The following is a 19,507-nucleotide window of genomic DNA, read 5'->3' on the forward strand; positions in this document are numbered from 1 at the left end:
ATCAAATTCAGCCTCAGCCACTGGATATCCTTTTCCTTTTGTTGGTTTACATGGAAAAATGGCCTTTTCTGTGTAGTTCCCTACGGAGAAGGTCACCTTTCATTTCTTCAGCAAATGTTTGTTGAGTGTCTCCTGCTGTGCACTGTGGATTGCGGTGCTGGACACAACGGTTCCTGCGTGGAGTTTTCTCCAGCCTCCAACTCCATCTTTCCTCAGTGACACCTGTCATGACACCAGGATGTTTCTGAACTGTCCGGGGACTGCATGCCCTCTGTCACCCTTCACATGCTCTCCTGTCTAGAGTACCTTAAACTCTAACTGCTTTGGTTCCTTAAATCAATTTCACAAAGAGTTTGTCTTCCAGAGAAAAAGTATCTAGCTTTGAGACTTAACATTTTCCATCTTCAACAAAGCTTAAATAGAGCAGGAAAAAAATGTGTATCATACCAAACTCATAGAAAACTATATTCAGAGAAAAATTAAAACAAAATAGCTTTGGTATTAAAAAGCAAATTAGTATTGGTCTTAAGAAGTTAGGAAGGAAAGAGTAATAAACCACAAGGAAGTGGGAAAAAAAGAAATAGTGAGATAAAAAGTGAATTAAATAAAATAGAGAACATTAAAAACAAAAAGGAAAAACTGAAAAGCTGGTTCCTTGTGAAGATCAATAAAATAAGTTACCTTCCCAAGGTAAATCTACATTTAACACAATCCCATTGGACTTTTTTTTTTAATTAACCAAAATGATTTTTAAATTTATTAAATCAGTAAACCTACATAACCTAAATGTCTCCCAGTGGGGGCTGATTTAATAAACTGGAGTGAATCCGTACAGTGGAATGACGTGCAATTGTAAACACAAGGAGGACGTTCTCTGTGTCTTGATGTGGAATAAAGTGAGGTGCAGGACAGCTCATGTAGTACAGGTGCAAGACAACTCATTTTTTGTATGTAAAAATGAAAGGGAGGAGTAAAAATATGAACTAACATTTCCTTTTTTTAAAAAAATTACTTATTTATTTTTGGCTGTGTTGGGTCTTCGTTGCTGCGTGTGGACTTCCTCTAGTTGTGGCGAGCGGGGGCTACTCTTCATTGCGGTGCACGGGCTTCTCATTGCGGGGGCTTCTCTTGTTGTGGAGCACGGGCTCTAGGTGCGCGGGCTCAGTAGTTGTGGCATGTGGGCTCAGTAGTTGTGGCTCACGGGCTCTAGAGCGCAGGCTCAGTAGTTGTGGCACACGGGCTCAGTACTTGTGGCTCGCGGGCTCTAGAGTGCAGGCTCAGTAGTTGTGGTGCACGGGCTTAGTTGCTCCGTGGCATGTGGGATCTTCCCGGACCAGGGCTCGAACCCGTGTCCCCTGCATGGGCAGGCGGATTCTTAACCACTGTGCTACCAGGGAAGCCCCAACATTTGCTTTTATATGCATAAAGAAATGCTGCAAGGAGGATACACTCTATATCAATAGCGGTGGCTACCTGTGATGGGGAAGGTGGGATAGTTAGGGACAGGAGTTTAGTAAGAGAGGCTTTTCCCTGGATACATACTTATATTTAAAAGTTTTTGAACCATGAGAATGTATTGGCTATTCAAGAATTAATTCATTATAAAGAGTTACCTTTTTAATCAGTAAGAAAAAGGTGAACATCCCAAACGAAAAATGAGTAAAGTACATATTGTGATACATCTGTACTGTGGATATTAAACAGCTGCCGTAAAATAGCAGGGAAAATGAACCAAAATGTCAGCAGTGAGTGTCCCTGGGTGTTGAAATTACAGGAATAACATTTATTTTTTGTTCGTAATGTTCTTAATTGCCTGCGGTGACTCGCCTCTTGTATAATTGGGGAATTTTTTTTAATTAAGAAAAAACAGGGAATTCCCTGGTGGTCCAGTGGTTAGGACTCTGTGCTTTCACTGCTGGGGCCCAGGTTCGAGCCCTGGTTGGGGAACTAAGACCCCGCGAGCCATGAGGCTCAGCCAAAAAATTTTAAAAAAAGAAAAAAGAAGCTTAGCTAAAAGTAAGAATCAGTATTCTGAAGAATAATAGTAGTAAGGGAAACCAGCACCAGGAAGTATCATGCAGGTTGTGAAGTAGCAGTAATCAAAATGCCATGGCAGTAGCACAGACATTGAACTTTTGAAACTGTAAAAAGACTCAGATCTGTTCTATGTGCATGTGAGAGAGAATATGATAAAATGAGTATTTGAAATAGAAAAATAATGGCAAAGGAAGAAATAATAAATGCTGATGGGATAATTTTGGAAATAATTAATGTTTGCATGTTATGTCAAACAACAGCTGGGACAAAGAGACATTTAAAAAGATTCACAGCTTTGAACAGTTCACGTAAAATGTGAAGAACAGTCATTTTAATAGTTGTGAAGAAATGGAGAGCCTCACAGTGGAAAATACCAATATTTTAAATATTTTAAAGAATTTACATTTCATGTGTGTGGATGTGTGAATATTTGTCTTTAACATGTATGTGTTATTGCTTTACCTGGATAATGATGTAAAGGAAGTTTGGGAACATAAACACAGCAGTTGTTACAGTGGATTATGCATGAATTTTGTTTTTCTTTAATGACGTAGGGATTTTATTTTTGTAGCAAATATTTATTTTGAAGCCGAAACCTCCCTCTGGAGTAATAAGGTATTTTTTAAATTCGACTAAATGTTGATGACTGCACATCACCTAGGCGATTTCATTATTGGACTGTATCAGGTATCGGATCACTCTGGCGACTGAAGTCACCCAGGTGAACTTTGCTAACCTTTGGAGAGAACTCTTTGAAGAGTTGGAGAGGAGGTTAAGAGAAGAGCTGCTTGGAGAAATGGTGGAACACAGTATTGGCCGCAACTGCAAAGGATTAAGCTGTGAGATTGTAATTATGTTCATCTCTTCCTTTTAACGTCCTCTTCTTCCAGGTTGGTGGCACGAAGGCTGGCGTCGTCCGGTTTCTCGGGGAGACGGACTTCGCCAAGGGGGAGTGGTGTGGTGTGGAGTTGGATGAGCCTCTTGGGAAGAACGACGGGGCTGTCGCTGGCACAAGGTTTGTTTGCAGTTGGCACCTCGTCTCCCTCTTGCATGTAAAGGTGCTCAAGCCGATCCCACCAACCGTGTGTAATAAAATGGACGTGAGTGTTTTGAAGAGCTGCACTTTTATTTCCTAAGACTCATCTACCGGTTTTTCCCCCCACTAGAATCAGAGTCTTTCTTTTGACTGTCTGTTTTAGTAATATGTGCAGTGCGTCTGAGTAGATTCTGAGCAAGCATTTGGTTTATTTATCTATCTATTTATTTTATTTTAAAAATTTATTAATTTTATTTATTTTTGGCTGTGTTGGGTCTTCGTTGCTGTGCGCAGGCTTTCCTAGTGGATCCTTAGCCACTGCACCACCAGGGAAGCCCTATGTATTTATTTTTAAGGCTTTTTTGTTTTTTTAGAGCAGTTTTAGGTTCACAGCAGAATTGAGAGGAAGGTACAGAGATAGCCCTCCTCTACCCCCTGCCCCACACATACACAGCCTCCCCCATTATCAACATCCTGCACGCAAGTGGTCCATTTATTACAGCTAATGAACCTGTATGGACACATCATTATCCCCCAAAGTCTGTAGTTTATATTACAGTTTATTCTTGGTATACATTCTATGGATTTAGACAAGTGTGTAATGACATGTTTCTACAATTATAGTGTCATCTATAATGTTTTCATTTTATTTTTCAAAATAGAAAGGAAATACTGTGTCATCCTCTTGGCTGCTCTCCCTTTGATAGCAGTCAACGCCTGAATGAGTTTCTGGGCGTTGGAGGGTAGGCGGAGTGAGGAGAAGGAAGCTGCTTCTGTTAGGACGAGAACGCAGAATGTGTCTTTATATTTGGTGACAAGGATTCCATCCTGTGGCAGGAGGACGGACGGCAGGCACACCTCTTCCCCTGTGAGGCTAACCCCACTCTCACCTCCCAGGGATGGGGTGGGAGTTAAGTCATGCAGGTGAATGCAAGAGCGTTTCCCACGCCTCAGATGCTTTGAAGGCCTTGGGCACAGTTGTGGTCTCTGACGCATTATTGTTCGTAGTATAAAGTGCTGTAGTTAACATTTTACTTACGAAATGTTTACAGACTGATTATAAGCGTATAGGGCTTATGTACCAACTACCATAATAATGCCGCGAGGAGATTAAAAAAAATCTCTTGGTGCTGCAACGGTTATGAAGCTATATCATTGATATCCTTCGTATTAAGATGTTCTAATTCACTAGAGTCGTGAGATCTCCAAGCGTCAGTACCAGTTGATACTACTCCACCTTTACTTGAGTGAATCTGCCAGAGTTAGGTGCTTGTTTGATTTCTCTTGCCCTTTGTTTGGCAAGGTTTTATTAAGTGAGATCACGCCTGTGCTGTGTATTTATCAGATAGTAGAAAGACCTTCCCTTTGCGTAAAATCTTAGTAACAGATGAGTGATTCCATCTCTGTGTATCATACTGTTATTTCCTAGTGTGTTTTCTAAAACATTATTGTGGGCCTTCCCTGGTGGTGCAGTGGTTAAGAATCCGCCTGCCAATGCAGGGGACGCAGGTTCGAGCCCTGGTCCAGGAAGACCCCACATGCCGCAGAGCAACTAAGCGCGTGTGCCACAACTACTGAGCCTGCACTCTAGAGCTGGCGAGCCACAACTACTGAAGCCCGCATGCCTAGAGCCCGTGCTCTGCAACAAGAGAAGCCACCGCAATGAGGCCCTGTGCACCACAACGAAGAGTAGCCCCTGCTCACCGCAACTAGAGAAAGCCCGCGCGCAGCAACAAAGACCCACTGCTGCCAAAAATAAATAAATAATTTTAAAAAACACAAAAAAACCAAACTATTATCGTGGTTATTTATCAGCTTGCACACCAGTGAGTGCCACGGGCTGGTGCACCACCCCATCTGGTTGGTAAAGTTCACAGCAAACCAGTCACGAGTTATGAGTCAGGAGAGCTTTTTGCTTATAGTTGTTATTTCTTGTAATTAAGTTGCTTCTCATTACTGTTCCTGTTGTTGTCCCCTAAAGGTATTTTCAGTGTCAACCCAAGTATGGCCTGTTTGCTCCTGTCCACAAAGTGACCAGGATCGGCTTCCCTTCCACCACACCAGCCAAAGCCAAGGCCGCTGCAGTGAGGCGGGTGATGGCGGCCACGCCCGCCAGCCTGACGCGCAGCCCTTCCGCCTCTTCTCTCAGCTCCATGAGCTCTGTGGCCTCCTCTGTGAGCAGCAAGCCCAGTCGGACGGGATTGGTAAGCCTCCCTTCTCCCGCTGCGTGTCTCTGCGCCCCAGGCACTGTAAATGCCCCCCGCACCGCCCCGTCGGTGTGCCTGCTTTGCTTTAGGAGATGTTAAGTCTCCCCTTTCCCTTGTACTAAATGTTCTCTGTCGCTTGTGAAAGTCCTTACAAATTTTGCAACAAAACAAAACAAAAACCTCTAGCAAGAATACACGTTTGAAATAAAGAATTTTTTTAACAGCCCTTTTCAGGTTCCTTAGACTTTAAGATATCACAGTTCTTGGTGAATCTGTAGTAACTATGACTTAGTCTAACGTATGGGATGATGGAGTATTCTGAAATTATTTTGGCATCAGAAGGACAGGAAAATTGGAGGGATCCTTTTCCTCAAGGACCTGGGTCTCTTTCTCTTTGACATCAAACAATTTTAGGAACTACAGTCGTTTGAGAAAAGGCATGTTCTTAGAATTTTAGTATTATGTTCGTACAGTCTAACCCACTGAAAGCAGTTAGTGTGTGGAGCGTTCCTGACTCAGGCCAGAGGATGCAGAGGGGAGCTTAGGGAACTTGAAAGGATGCTAGGAAAAGCCATGTTTTGTTTTGTCTCCATTGCCCCCTTCCCCGACTCCCTCTTACTTTCTCCCTCTCTTTCCCATTTAGATCAGCAAGAGAAAATCATCAGAATCAAAATAGGCAGCATCTCATTCTGTTTGTTAATGTCATGCTTTTTTTTAGCGTCAAAGCAATGACTTTTTTGGCTTCACCCCTTCCCACCCCCCGCCCTTTAGTTTATTCACTTGAAGTGAGGCAAATACTGTTTAAATTTGAAATGGCAGTATGAGGTTGTACTCCAGACTGAATTCAGGATCTCTGCTTTATGACAGTGAACTACAGACAGGAGTTAGAATGTGAAGTGTCATGATCGGGCAGTAAGGCTGCTGGCCCTTGATCTCGTTTTGCCTTCTCTCCATTGACCTTGGGCAGGGAAGGCAACAGCAGAAGCATCTTTCTTTAAAGTAGGGGTTATGCTCCTCTGGACTTTGTTCCTCTTATGTTCAAGTAAAATAAACACCTGCTTGGACTATGTCATTTTGCAAATAAAAGTCTGCATCTTCAACAGAAAAGTTACAAACGGACTTATGAGAAAAGCTTGTCAAGAACTTTTTGAATGTTTGAGTGAAATGGATGAAGAAACCCCTCTGTTTGGACGAAGCCTTGTTCAGAGTGGGTCAGCAAACTCTAAAGTGGACATCGAGTTTACTAATCCAGGAACGATTCCGTGGAAGTATCTACTCTGGATTAGGAATTATTTCTTGTGTAATTTTTACTACGTTGTAATTAAGTGTCCGTTTCTTTGGAGATGCCCAAGCCCCCCCTGCTCCCCCAACCGGTCCTCTTACTTTTTAGAACAGTTCTGATTCCTCTTAGTTCACCTCATTTTCTTTTGAAGAAAACTAGCAAAAGAGAAATGAGTCTCCTTGCCTTGTAAAACAGCTTGTTTTTGTATCTCTTTATATAGAGTGGCTATAGTTTCTAAACCAAAAATCACCATAAAAGAATATACCCAAAATACAGAATAATTGAAAGTGTGACTTCTTAAAAATGCATCTCAACCATGTGATCCCTTGTGTATATATATAAAAAAGTGGCAACATTCCTTAATGCAAAGTGATCTTCTGAAAGAATTGAGTACAGAGGTGCCCAACCTTTCTGGTTCCACAGAACCTTTAGAGTCTCAGTTATATTTTCACAGTGCCCGTCGGCCTAAAGAAATAGCTAACAGTTCTGTTTATTAAGTAGTTAGGTCCAAACAACTTAATATTTATGTCCTAACAATTTAGTAGCTCTTCAAAAATAAAAAAAAAGTTCACATTAATTGAAAGGAAAAAAATATTTTTAATTCATTCTTAAATAACCACAATGAATTAGTATTAGGTTGCATGCTCTTGGGCACTGCATATCCTGTCAGACCTTGTACTCTTCCTGGACACTGCCACCCTTACCTCCTGTGCCACATTGGTTTTTGCACAGTACTTGCTTTTGGTCTGGCAGTAGCCAAAACCCGGCTTCGGAAAGACATGATGTTATGGAAAGGAATGTAGTACAATCCAAGGTTGAAAGTGAATCACCTCCAGCTAGTAGTCTGCATGGTATCCAACGCGTGTCGCTCTGTTTCCTTGTGTCTCCCTGTGAGTCTGCTGCAGTACCCTGGGGTGTACCTCTGCGCGGGGTTTGGGAACCTCAGATTTAGTGTATTCGGGAAGAAATGTCAGTACGAGAAAGTATAACCACATAGTAAAATTGGAAAATCAAGGTCAGATGGTTAAAAGAGAGAATAGGAATTCCCCTCCCCCCCATATATTTAAATAATTCAAGAAATTTCACTACGTAGAAACAGCGAAGGACAATGTGGTGTACTGTACTCTCATAGCTGTCAAATTGCCTAACTCTGAACTGACAGCAGGTCCTCACTGTCGGTCTGCGTCCGGGCCGGGGGCTCAGCTAGCCGGAGGACGAGGAGAGCCTTCAAGCAGCAAGCGAGGCTTTGACTGCAGAGGCTGAAGTCAAGCGGCGTTGACCTAGGGCCGGTGATTGCCAAGTAGATGGCCGTGGACAAGCGCTTGCCAAGGGACGCGGCCTCTTCTGGACCACCTCCCAGCCCCCGGAGCCCAGCTTGGAAGAGTGTTACTCAACTTGCCCACATTACCTGTGCACATTTAACGGAAGGTTATGTCCTCTGTGTTTTTACATGACGAGGTATCGGGTGTGTGAAGCAGCAAAGATGAACAGGTGACAGCGCTGAAACACGTTTTCTCCACACCTCACGCCACCACTCTTTCTCCTTCACCTCTTGTTTTCCCCCCGTTCCCTCTCCAGTCCCCTTTTTTTTCCTCCCTCCTTCCTTCCCCTGCTTGTCTTTCTCCACAGATTTATCTCCCCCCCCTTTCTTTCTCTCATGCCCTTTTTCCTCCTTTCTCTTACGTGTACTTGCACACTCATTCACCCCCTCACACATGCTTTTGAAGGCACATACAGGTTTCCTTTTTTTTTTATTTGCGGTACGCGGGCCTCTCACTGTTGTGGCCTCTCCCGTTGCGGGGCACAGGCTCTGGACGCACAGGCTCAGCGGCCATGGCTCACGGGCCCAGCCGCTCCACGGCATGTGGGATCTTCCCGGACTGGGGCACGAACCTGTGTCCCCTGCATCGGCAGACGGACCCTCCACCACTGCGCCACCAGGGAAGTCCACAGGTTTCCTTTTAATCTTTTGTCTTTATAAGTCTTTCTGGTGACTGGGATTCAGGTCCTCATGGCTGGATTCCTGGGTGAAATCACCTCTGCCTTTCATTTTGAAAGAAAGATGAAGAAAATCCTGACAGAGATCCAACTACATAATCAATTGAAAGAAGGTTTGTGACTCCAAGGGTGACCTCTTGTTCATGTAATGGTATTTAGAAGCTTAAGAAGTTGAAAAAAAGGTCTAATCCCGAACTCTAAGGATCAAAAGATTGGCCAAACTGTCATAACAAGAAGATAACTAACTATTCATGAAGGTCAGGCCGAAATGGAGTCTAGAGAAGCTTGTTACCTGGGTTCTGAGGAATTTTTTAGATTCCTACCCGGCCCCATCAGCCGAGCTCAGGGCACCTTTGCTTTTGAGCCACTTCTTCTAAACATCTTCCCGGTTGTTCCATGGCTTCTTTACATTGCTGGGTTCTTTGTGAAACTGACAGACAGGAGGCACACGCTGTCTTGTTTCCTCGATGAAAACTGAAAAGCCTTTCCTAAGCCTCCGCAAGCCTGCGAGCTGGGGCAGTGCTTTTTTTTAATTTTTAATTTTTTGGGTTTTTTTTTTTTGCGGTATGCGGGTCTCTCACTGTTGCGGCCCCTCCCGTTGTGGAGCACAGGCTCCGGACGTGCAGGCTCAGCGGCCATGGCTCACGGGCCCAGCCGCTCCGCGGCATGTGGGGTCTTCCCGGACCGGGGCACGAACCCGTGTCCCCCTCATCGGCAGGCAGACTGTCAACCACTGCGCCACCAGGGAAGCCCTGGGGCAGTGCTTTTGCTTTGCCGAGGAGACACCTGCCTGCACGCATCGGTCCCTCCTTGCGTCCCTGATAGCATCATCGCCCTTCACTTCTTTAACTTTCCTTTGCAGTTGACCGAAACCTCCTCCCGTTACGCCAGGAAGATCTCCGGCACCACCGCCCTCCAGGAGGCCCTGAAGGAGAAGCAGCAGCACATCGAGCAGCTGCTGGCTGAACGGGATCTCGAGCGGGCGGAGGTGGCCAAGGCCACGAGCCACGTGGGGGAGATGGAGCAGGAGCTGGCTCTGGCCCGGGACGGACACGACCAGGTGAAGTCTGGTGCTGACCTTGTTGCAGAGATGGTGACAGGTTCTAAGCTGATCTTGTTGCAGAGACCGTGATGGTTTCTGAATTGAGGGAGGAGGTTGAACCGTGTACGTGGTGCTTGGAGCCGGAGAGCTGGTCTCGAGGGCACTGGAAAGGAGCATAGATGCCTTTGCGGGGCTTGTTTGAAAGCTGTGCCCTGGGGTACCAGTTTGCATCATCATAAAGATGAAGTTCTGTTCTTCTCGAGTCTACTGCACTCTTTTGGTCTTTACATCCAGGTCTCTTGGCCTGTATGTGTCAGGTGAGCTTGTGTACTAGGACCTTACCAGTGGTGACGGCTCCTGTTTGGTAGGTTATGCTTTGTCTGAGTTTCAGCTCAAAAAAGATGAGCGTTGTTTTAACATTGCCCCCTGTTTCTTTAATGGTGTGGTTTTTCATCATCTAGTTCCCAGGACTGCTGCCGAGAACAACCTGTCATAAGAGATCATAGAAAGCATTTTAATGGGAAAAGGTTTTTTGAGTAATGCCGACCCACAGTGGTCCCATTTAGCCGTAGCTCTTTGGAGGCATCCCTGGGTGTGCATCTGGGTCAGAAGGAGGCCACTCACCGACACCCTTGCCTTCCGCAGCATGTCCTGGAATTGGAGGCCAAGATGGACCAGCTGCGAGCCATGGTGGAAGCTGCTGACCGGGAGAAGGTGGAGCTTCTCAACCAACTTGAAGAGGAGAGAAGGTGATCCTGAACTGTTCTCCTTTTAAACAGCCTTCGGGAGAACTTCCCCATCAACAGCCTTGTTGGCGTCAAACCCTTAGAACCAAAGGACTCTCTGTGTGTTCAGTGGAGATTGAACTCCTCGTGCTGTGTGAGGAGGGTTTGCTTTGATTTGACTTTTTTGAGAAGTTTGGAACCAGCTAAATGTGCCCTGATTAATTCAGCAACTATTTATTGAGCACCTACTGTGTGCCAAACATCCTCTAGAGGATGGCCTGAGTCAGTTAATTCAAACCCAGCTTCTACCTAGAGCCACTCCTGGAAAAAGGATTTTCTAGGCCCAGTTACCTGGTCTTTATGAAACGCCTTCTGCATATCTAATGAAATCGTATTGTGTCTGGGGGGTGACAGAGGGGCCCTGACCTCAGGAAACTCACTACCTTTATAGGAAAACAAAACTCTCAATTAGAGAATTATCCAGGTCAGGATGAAATCAGGTGCTTTATAAACTGTGTGAGACAGAGAAAGCAAGTTTGATTCTTATAAAAGGTCTTTTGGGGCCGTGAGCGAACAAGATCTCTGGGAAGAGTGTCTGCGTGGAAACGACTTGACTGTCTCTGGGCTGTGGGACGTTGTTTGTCCTCGGTTGCACTTAATGCCATCTCCTGTCATTTCTGATAGCAGCGATGTAATGCAGGGGTCCTTAGGATGGTCACGAGCACTACTGTGCTGGGGGATACAGGGGGATAATAACAGTGCCTTACTAGGGAAATGGCTGTCCCACTGGAGAGAGAGAGGCACTATACACAGGAAGTTCTCCTTGCATCCTAAAAATGGCTACGAGTGAACGAGACATAGTGACAGACCCTTCCAGGGCCTTCTGAAGGCCAAGGCATCTGTACCACTTGCTTCTGTTTTTAAACTGGCTCTTGCTCTGCTGACTTCTGGGCAGTAGAAATGTCCCCCAGCTCTCCAGTAAGCTTGAGGGCTTTAACCTATGATTGTATTTCTGACTTAACTGAGTAGAATTTTTTTATTCTTAATTTTGTTAGAAATGCTAGTGAATTTGAAAGATTTTTTTTTTTTGCATGTAGGTTTGTCCTCCTTTTCTTCCTTCTCTTACATCCAATTTTGTAAAGATTCACAATGTGGGTGTTACCCAGATTTTGTAGATCTTCCTAGTATATTTCATTGACTTTGTGATGGCATTAGTTGAAACCCACATGCCATATCAGAGATTTTTAAATGTGAAAAAGAAATGTGCATTTTAGAAGCAAAGAAATAGGATCCTTGATTGCCTCTCTCCCAAATTATTCACAGCCTTATTCTCCTACTCTTGGAACAGGTACTCGTGTTGTCCTGGGGATCTCTGCATGGGTAGCATCTCTGCTAACCTCATGCTAGAATGCCTGATGTGGGGTGGTATAAAGAGAGATTTGTTTTCTGTGCCACTTTCCCCTATGTTCTGTTATTGGAAAGTAGAAATTATAGATTTCCATTCTCAAACCTGTTTCTGTGGTAATCAAACCTTTTCCTTTCAGGCTGATCTTGTCTTTTTTTTTTTCTTTGTTTTGGGAGGAGGGGGAGGAGGAGGAGGAGAAGAGATCTTGCCTTGATTAGATCCATTTCTGGTGGCTGTGACCTGGGGAACCAGTTGCTTTTTCTCAACTCTTACCTCATCCCTTCTGGAATCCATACCTGGATAAAACTTTAGAGTTTCCCAAGTAGAGAAGAGCTCTTAGATTTATAAACCAGAGGCTTAAAGATGCATTTCTTTATTTTCTATGTCTCTAAGGCATTTCGTTCCATCATCATCTGCTACATTCATCAGGACATTGATTATATATATATAATTTTGGGATAAGGCAGAGGTGTTTCTTAGTTACTTTCTTAGGTGTTTTGTTTTGATTTTATTCCACAGGAAGGTTGAGGACCTTCAGTTCCGGGTTGAAGAAGAATCAATTACTAAGGGCGATCTTGAGGTAAAACCCCACCAGCTTTCTAAAGCCTTTATGGGTACAGTATTCAGAAATATGGATAAAATCGTTGTGGTCAGAACAGGCAGCAGAGGGGGGCGGCAGGAACCCCAGCCTGTGGGCTGTGGGCTGTGGCTGCCCTCGAGCCTGTCACTGTGCCGTCCCAACTCCGGTGGCCGAGTAAAATTTTTACTACCCTTTTCTCATGCTTCAGAATTCAAAACCTTGAATTGGAGTTAATCAAGTCATAAATCTGGCAGTGTGTCCTAAGTGAGACTGTATACCCTCCTCCAATGATCAGAAATGGCATTTTAAAGAACATTTTTTATTTCATCATGATAGTTCAGAGCAATCTCAGCTTTGCTTTTCAGTTGAGCAGGATAAATCCTTTATAACCCTATAGACAATAAATGTATGTTCTAGTAATTGATTTTTTTCTAGTAATTACCAGAAAAAGAACAATTTTATTTTAACTTCTTTATTCCATGGCATATTTTAAATTCACAGAGATTTTCCTTTAGCATCAAGTTTCTCTCTCTTAACAGTCATTCATATTAGTTTTTTAATAAGACACCAGAATTAAATGGTTTCAATGCTTTTCAAACCACTGCTAGATGTATGACAAATATAAATTTAAAAATTTTCAAATTTGCAGATTTTTGGTACTTTAATCTGTAATATTTTAGTAAAAGTTTTACTTGTCTGTGCAGTTCTCAGAATACACATTTTTGCTACTGTTGCAATTTTAGTCTATTGATTGCCCACACCATTCTTCAATTTCAAGAGCCCTTCCAAATAAGAACTCTGATTTCTTTGGGAATAAATGTATCTTTACAGTCAATGAAGAATAAGGGAAACATATTCTGAGTTCTAGTTTTATAAGGCCCAGAATTTATTGGATTATTAGTAATTTGATGGGTGTCTTCCTCCCTCATTTCATGTAGAGTCGCAGTCCTTTAGCTGACTTTTGTGTTGTTCTCATCCATTTAAAAACACCCCAAAATCTCATTAGAAGTTTCATATCATCATCTAATTCATGTCAAATACAGCCTATGATGTTTTGAAGAGGGGCAGTTAAAATATTTACATCAGCACTAGGCTAGGATAGTCTGTCTGGTAAACTTGTAATTAATCAGTTATTTTGAAACCCTAACACATATTGAAACTTTAGTTGAATCTCTCTTTTGTTGTTAATTATTTTATTTTTTTACTGATAGCAAAAGAGCCAGATTTCTGAAGATCCTGAGAATGTAAGAGGGCACTTAACTGTGTGGATATTTCCCTTGTTAACACAGATTGATTACAGATTAAAATGCTTATTGATATACTCAAATACTAACTGCATAATCTGATCTTGAGACATTGTCCTTAATATTTCTGTGCATGTGGGCTTTCAAAGCAGTTACATTTGAATCCTGAAGAAATTGTATGTAATGACTAAGTTCTGTAAACCCATTTGTTTAACACATAGGCACACGTTTCTTCTATAAAGAATTTAGGCAAAAAGAAAGAAAAGAATTTTGTGTGGGGCCCGGCCTTCTTCCCTTAATTCATAATGCCTTCTAGTTTTAATAGAATTATTCCAAAATAGATGATACCTGACTGAAACATAAAACATATTAGATGAAGTTGTTACAGAAATTTTGGGGGAAAGTTTCCCCAAGTTTCATTTATTCCCATGAAAATAAAGGAATCGAGTCCCAGACTGATTGCCTTTTGTGTGAGCTCCCACTGCTGGCCAATGGCTGCCAGTGCAGCTGACGAGAAATTCAAACTTCAGTTTGTTGGGGCAGTGTTTTCCCTAGTTTGAGGCTAGAGGCAAGCATTCTTCAGTGAAGACGTTGTGTATTTTAAATTTATTATTCTTGAAGCGAGATTTTTCTAGTAGCAGTGCCACTAGGCACGGAGGTGTATTTTTTTTCCTTCCTCTGTTTAGGATCAAACACCCAATTCAGATCGTACCAGAGTGGCCTCAGAAGCTCGGCTTCTCAGCGTACCCTGCCAGCTGAGATGTCAATTGAAAAAAACCTAAAAACTTCTTCCTTTGAGGTACCACCACAAGAGAACAAGATTAAAACAAAGAATTTTTCTTCCCACCGCCTCCCGGCAGCTGAACTAGACAACTCGAGACTGAACTTTTTAAAAAGCCTCCGTTCTGAAGGTCTCCTTTTTGTGAAGCTCCTTCAGTGATCTGGGTCTCTTCTCTGCTTCCAAAACAGGCTCCTGCTACCTCCAGAGCCAGTCTGCATGGGACTCCCTCCTGCCTCTCCTGTGCGCTTCTTGCGGAGCCTTGGCTTTCTCTCTCAATCCCCTGCCCCAGGGCTCTCCTCCTGGGATACTCTGTCCTATTCTAAGAAAGGAATAATTTTAATGGGAGGGTTGTCCTGTTCAGCATAACGTTTTTACCACATACCGTGGAAGGGAAGCGGATCGCTAGCTTCCTTGCTGGTAGTTGACCAAGTACAGCTGTAGAGCCCAGATCATTCGTGTGCACTCTCACCAGTCAGGAGGCACCTGGAGGGTCTCGGAATGGGGAGAAGATCACATTCAGTGGGTATTTGCTTTTTATCTGGAAGTAGTGACCTTTCACCCAGAGGACACTGAGCTCAGTGTCAAGGGAAGAAAGGTTCTGTTGCCTTTGGCTTCTTCCTGTTAATTTTGGATTTCTGTTGTTGAGGCTGTGACCCCAGCTGTGTAAATCTGGATTAGATTCTTTTCTTGTAAAAGCAGGTAAATTGAACAACCTCTGTCTAAGGTACATATGGACGAAGGGGACTTACCCAGACAATTAGGTTTTGAATTTTATTTCATTATTTTTCTTGAATGTAAAGAGCTGAAGCAGGTGAAGAATTTTTACAAAAAAAAATTTATTTACTTTTTAAATATTCTATGATGGTTTTTTTTTATACCTGGTTCACAAGCAAACTGACCTCTTGAATGCACTGAAATCCCCAGGGCACCACTGGAGTGAGCAAAGATGTTTATAATGTAAAACATTCCACCTTAAGCTTTGCACTCCTTTCTGTCACTTTAGAGTTTGTTGTCGTTTCCTTGTTGCCCTTAATTGTCCAGACTGATAGATCCGACCAGTTGGAACCATAAAATAACTAGAAGCTGCTGGGAGCAGCTCTGTCACCAGGTTTTGTCAATTGATTATGTTGATAACCTCTTGGGTGGGAGAGGTGAGTGGGGAAAGAGGTCCATTCAGACTGATCTAGGTTCTTTCAAACTGATTAAGGTTCTGATGCACTTAAGCCTGTTAGAAAGAGGTCGCCCTCTGGCTTCTCCATCAGCTTCCATGTAAGTAAGTGATGACGGGGAGTCTGAGGTTTTGAAATATGTGAAGACCTTACCGGCTCTTTCTGCATGGAGTTGAAACTCATGCCTTTCTGTTGAGTCACCATTTCTTACCTCTGAACTGAGAAGAATGAGTTGTCTTAGGATCAAGATTAGGAGCCCCTTACCAGTTGCAGTCCAGCTTTTCTCCTGCTTTGAACCTCAGGGATGGAGGCCCTCAAGCATAATTATTACTGAATTTTCTCTTTTAAATCTGACCCCCCCGCCCCTTTGTTTTCTGGCAACAGTCTTTGGAAAGTCCACCCTTGGAAGGAAATGAGAGCTTTAGTGGCTCGTCACCTGTCTTATAGGGGAATGTTGCTAAGAATCACAGGCCCTTCTCACTCAGCTCAGCAAAAGGCCACTGGTGTGATTTCCTTAGCTCTAGGTCCTAGATTTCCTTTGTTAGTTTTAATACTTGACCTTTGCTCACGTCAAATTGTACGCCAAAGTGCAAAGATCCGCTCTAGGGACTAACTGAACACTTACAGACTTAGGACGTTATCTTTTCCATATTTGGGTGACAATGATCATTTTGAGGGTCAATTTACTTTTTAAGTCACTGAGTCAGTTACATACACATTAATGTCAAGTAGCTGTTGTTGGGGAGGAGGGAAAATGATAGATTAGAGGAATATTAACTATTCTAATTTGTGCTGATAAACTTCACTTATCAATATAACTTATATTTGGCTGCATGCATCTGACACTTTTCACCTTGCCTCATGTGTTTTCCATTTTTTCTGTCTCAGTAGACTAGCTCATGTCCCCTGCCCACCTCATCCTCTTGTCCATAGTGTTCATCCTCACCCCCAACCTCTTCATCTCGGTCCACCCTCATCCCTCCTCCATCACCCTTTCTGTTCATCCTTCGGCGGAAGGTACTGCTGGCTCAGCCTGCATGCCGCGCCCTCTCCTCCTGTGCTGGCATGTCACGGTGGCACTGTTGTGTTTCTTCCTCTTCCTTTTTACTGACAGACGCAGACCAAACTGGAGCATGCCCGCATTAAGGAGCTTGAACAGAGCCTGCTCTTTGAAAAGACCAAAGCTGACAAACTCCAGAGGGAGTTAGAAGACACTAGGGTAATGGTTTTCACTATTTAATGAAGCAGACCCATGTTTGCGAACGGTGGACACCGCGGGTGACGGGCCCTGCAGTTGGCCTAAGGCTTGACCCAGTGGTTCGACTTGAGTTTGGTCTTGGCACCGCCCACGTGCTCGTGAGTGTAGGCTGATGGGTGGGCACAGGTGTTTTATGTGGAACGTTTTGTCCAAGGTGAAGATTCATTCCTTTGGTTAACTCAACCAAAATCAAGATCCGAAACTCTGCGACTGTGTAGGCTGCATGGACGTCCACAGCTGCATTTGAGGTTCTTTGTATTAATACCGGGAAATACCTTTCTCCAGTTTGCACCAGCCATCAGTGGTCCTCTTGTTCTCATATTCCTAGTGGGTTTTCTAAATAATTTTTTGTTGTTTCACTTTAGCTCTCTTTTCCTGCCTTCTTCCCTGGCCTGTTAGGCAAAGGGAATTGAAACATTGGCTCTTTTTAAATGAGAGTTAGGGACTTTCACCCCAGCTATCTTTTTTTCTTCACACCTGATCTCTTTGAATTTCTGTTACCCAGTAGGTTAGAATCTCAGTGGTCAGGAGGAGAAAGTGTGTTGGGAACAGAATGGCTTCTTACAACCCCCAGCTCACTGCGTTTGGCTCTCGGAGCCAGTGCATTAGTCATGTTTTCACTTATTTATGTATTTAAGCACACATATACTGCTTACTTTATGCCAGGCACTATTCCAAGCACTTTACAAGCATTAACTTATTCAGTCTTACCACAACCCCAGGGGAGAGGTAGTAGTATTGTCCCCATTTTACAGATGAGGAAACCGAGGCACAGAGAGGTTAAATAATATGTCCAAGGTCACACAGCTAATAGAGATAGTGGGGCCAGGATTTCTATCTGGGCCATTTGACCCCAGAGTCTGTGCTCTTAACCACTACTGTCCATTATGGAAGTAGTTTTGTGGTAAAAGATTTAAGAACTAATCTGAGTCACATATAAGAAAACATGTATGTGTTATATACCTCTTAAATCACAAATTTGACTGTTAATAGCTAAATCACCCAGATCCTTAATTTTAAAATTTCAAAAATTATTCTGTCTCTGATCAAATTTGGTATCCTGATTTTTTTCCTTTTGAATTATTAGTATTTGTAGAAATTTCTCTTCTTGAGAAATCATTGATCGAAAAAATCTAGAAAATCGAGTAATATTTCTTCTCTAAGTCATGAGTTTTTATTTTTTAAGAGAAAGAAAATGTTCTCAGTCAGCCTCAAAACCAAAGATATCATCTGTGTATTTGGTAAGAAAAAAAATCCTGGTAGTTTGGTGCCGTTTCTTTGTTACCCGAGAGCCAAAGACTTGATCTGGGAAATACAAGGAACTCATAGTAAGACTGAACTCCCGTGGTGTGGCTGCCTGTTGAAGTAAGGATGGATTTTTTTTACTTCTGAACAAATCTCCATTACCGCTTTGTCAGCAAACAGTGTTGACTTTTTGTGTTTTTGTTTTGTTTTCTGTGGAAAAGAAGGCATCCGTTGACAGCATGGTTTATTTAAGTATTTCAGATTCAAGCAAGCTGTCATCTTCCTATAACAAGCCTCGTCTCCCATTGGTCCTCACTCTTGGTTTGCCAAGCGTGAAACTAACCACTGACCCATCGAAGTTTCCCATCATCTACATTCCTTTTTTGGGAAGCGCTTTAGAATTCCTCTAGGCCAGTAAGCCCAGTTTATAAACAGTGTGCTTGGCGCTGTAGAAACATTAGCAAGAATAAGAAATGATACCTTACTTTTATGGTGGGAAAGGCAGACACATAGATAGTTTTGCCTGAGGGCAGATTTTGAGAAATAAAATTTTAAAAATGGAACTGCTGTGAAAATGCCGCATAACCACACTATTTATTATTTTCCCTTATTTTTTACTTGGTATTTCCTCCGTTTGACGGTTTTGTTGTGACTGCTTAAGAATTAGTGCCCTGTTGGATTCAATTTATTTATGTTATGGACCTTGTAGCAGTGGGGTTTAATCATGCACCTTATCCGTGGACTCCCTCCCCACCTCCACCCCAGAAAAAACTATGTAAATGAATTAACGTCTTTGAAGCACCTAAAACCCTGAAACACAGCAATTATAGCCAGCTCTGAAATACTTAATGATTTGATCATGCAGTTTTGGAGCCCCAAGTGCTTTATGTTCCTGTTCTTGGTGGACACGTCAGTCTTTGTCCATCTCACAGCCTGTAGGTGGACAGACGGGCTGAAGGAAGAACACACCCGTTACCTTCTGTCCCGATAAAGGCAGTGAGGGAGCAGAACCTTCACTCCGGAGGACTTTTGATCCATGACATTGGGGATTCACCGATGTCTTTAAGTCATTCAGGTTCCCTTCTATTTCCCAGGTTAGTCCAATAATGAGTTTTTATGCCCAAAGCTACCATTTCCCACATATTTTGTGTACTAAACTTACTGCCTAACAGCAGAGGGAAATAACTTCCTAAGAACAAAAGGACGCAGGTCAGGAAAGTGTTTTTCCTCGTCCTGGGGGTGTGAGTTTAAATAGCAGCGTACTCCCGGGTTCTGTCCCAGAGCACACGTGGGAGGAACTGGGCCTGCACCGTAGACACACGTCCCAGGCAACTCACACGCACACTAAGGTCAGAGAACCACTGGGTTAGGGGAGCGAGACATGCATGTCAAGATGGTGAAGGAATTACAAAACCTAAAAGGGGGGAGGGACTCTGTATAAGATTCTTAGGTATCATTGCAGGTAAGTAATCATTCTTGTCCTTTTTAAAAAAGGTTA

The 19,507-nt window shown here is 43.2% G+C and overlaps 1 protein-coding gene across 4 annotated transcripts in view; it reads left to right on the plus strand.

Annotated features, from left to right (window-relative positions):
* Nucleotides 1–19,507, plus strand: part of CLIP1 (CAP-Gly domain containing linker protein 1) — a 93,953-nt gene that overhangs the window by 15,301 nt on the left and 59,145 nt on the right. For 2 of the 4 annotated variants that reach the window (XM_079717658.1, XM_079717661.1), the window contains exons 3-7: nt 2,928–3,052; nt 5,055–5,277; nt 9,423–9,620; nt 10,248–10,351; nt 12,252–12,312. In XM_079717658.1, the coding sequence (XP_079573784.1) occupies nt 2,928–3,052; nt 5,055–5,277; nt 9,423–9,620; nt 10,248–10,351; nt 12,252–12,312 (711 nt within the window). Of the gene's footprint in view, nt 1–2,927; nt 3,053–5,054; nt 5,278–9,422; nt 9,621–10,247; nt 10,352–12,251; nt 12,313–13,523; nt 13,557–16,620; nt 16,726–19,507 lie in introns of all 4 variants that reach the window. The other 2 variants (XM_079717659.1, XM_079717660.1) reach the window with 2 other exon arrangements.

Source organism: Hyperoodon ampullatus (genome assembly GCF_949752795.1).
Source record: "Hyperoodon ampullatus genome assembly, chromosome: 13".
NCBI lineage: Eukaryota > Metazoa > Chordata > Mammalia > Artiodactyla > Ziphiidae > Hyperoodon > Hyperoodon ampullatus.